The 1,423-nt window shown below is 53.8% G+C and overlaps 1 protein-coding gene across 1 annotated transcript; it reads right to left on the minus strand.

The window, feature by feature from the left end:
* Positions 1 to 257: 257 nt before the first annotated feature.
* LOC107676097 (uncharacterized mitochondrial protein AtMg00860-like) lies at positions 258 to 1,116 on the minus strand. The gene is made up of 2 exons (XM_016470624.1): positions 971 to 1,116; positions 258 to 935 (listed from the first exon to the last, which is right to left on the minus strand). The coding sequence occupies exons 1-2, from the start codon at positions 1,076 to 1,078 to the stop codon at positions 258 to 260; spliced, it is 786 nt and encodes a 261-aa protein (XP_016326110.1). The 5' UTR covers positions 1,079 to 1,116.
* Between the last annotated feature and the right edge of the window lie 307 nt (positions 1,117 to 1,423).

Genomic DNA, 1,423 nt, shown 5'->3' on the forward strand with positions numbered 1-1,423 from the left:
TGGCGCGGGCTTTTGGACATGGCACAGTCTGGACATCCTTGCACGAACCTTCTCACGTCCCTTGCCATATTGGGCCACCAGAAGCGATCTCGTAGCAGCGAGAGGGTGTTGTTGGCCCCTGGATGGCCAGTGCCTCGGGAGGAGTGAGCAGAGTGAATCAGTGGGGTGCGTTGTGTTGGTGGTAAGTACTGGCATCCTGGAGGACAGCCTGGCGGATTGTTGGGAGCCATGTTTGAGCCACTGAAGGGGAATTCCATTCAATGGGACTGACGATCATCTTTGGTGGTGCTTGGATTTAGACGTTTAGCCTCACGAAGATACTGGAGGTTTTTAAGATCGGTCAGTACGGTGAATGGATGGACTGCCCCTTCCAGCCAATGCCTCCACTCCTCTAATGCCAGCTTGATGGCCAGTAGTTCTCTGTTGCCGATGTCATAATTAATTTCCGCCGGGCTGAGCTTCCTTGAGAAGAAGGCACATGGGTGGAGTCGGGCTGGGTTCCCCTGCTGCTGGGACAGCACTGCCCCCACTCCTGTAGTGGAGGCGTCGACTTCCACGACGAATGGGAGGTCGGGATCTGGATGGACTAGGAGTGGGGCGCTAGTGAAGGCTCTCTTGAGGGAGGAGAAAGCTTCTAAGGCCGCGGGTGTACAGGACAGAGATTTGGGTTTCCCTCGTAGTAAGCTTGTGAGTGGGCTGGTGATCTTGCTATAGTCTAGAATGAAGCGACGGTAAAAGTTGGCAAATCCAAGGAATTGTTGGAGCTCTTTAATTGTAGTGGGTTCTGGCCAGGAGGTTATAGCTTCCACCTTCCCCTCGTCCATCTGGATACCGGTACGATCAATGTTATACCCCAGGAATTGCACTGTGGGTTGGTGGAAAGTGCACTTTTCAGCCTTGAGGAATAGGTGGTGCTCTCTCAGGCATTGGAGGACCTCCACAATGTGCTGGCGATCAGGCGTTGGAGGACCTCCGCAATGTGCTGGCGATGTTCGGCCTGGCTCCGGGAGTAGATGAGGATGTCATCTATGTATACAATGACGAATCGATGGAGAAACTCCCGGAGCACCTCATGCATGAAGTCCTAGAATACGGAGGGTGCGTTGGCAAGTCCATAGGGCATGACCAGATACTCGTAGTGGCCAGTAGGGGTCACAAAGTCAGCCTTCCATTCATCCCCCTCACGTATCCGGATGAGGTTGTAGGTACTGTGGAGGTCCAACTTTGTGAAGATGGTCGCACCTCGGAGATGTTCCAGGGCATTTGGGACATCCTCTACGTGTATACGAGACCGGATCATGAGGGTGTCTGAGGTGTGTGCTTTTGTGCGGGCTGGTTAATGAGGTGCTTGATTAGTGACAGGTGCTGGTGCTCAGAACTCAGGTGAGAGGGATCGTTGTGATTGGGTGGTGGTGGAGCCTGG

This window comes from Sinocyclocheilus anshuiensis, unplaced genomic scaffold, assembly GCF_001515605.1.
Source record: "Sinocyclocheilus anshuiensis isolate Anshui unplaced genomic scaffold, SAMN03320099.WGS_v1.1 scaffold3153, whole genome shotgun sequence".
In the NCBI taxonomy this organism is placed as follows: Eukaryota; Metazoa; Chordata; class Actinopteri; order Cypriniformes; family Cyprinidae; genus Sinocyclocheilus; species Sinocyclocheilus anshuiensis.

Coding starts and splice junctions, on each gene's coding strand:
- LOC107676097 (XM_016470624.1), bottom strand. CDS start 1,078: ATGCATGAGGTGCTCCGGGAGTTTCTCCATCGATTCGTCATTGTATAC. Junction 936..970: donor ATCGCCAGCACATTGCGGAG/GTCCTCCAACGC, acceptor CACATTGTGGAG/GTCCTCCAATGCCTGAGAGA.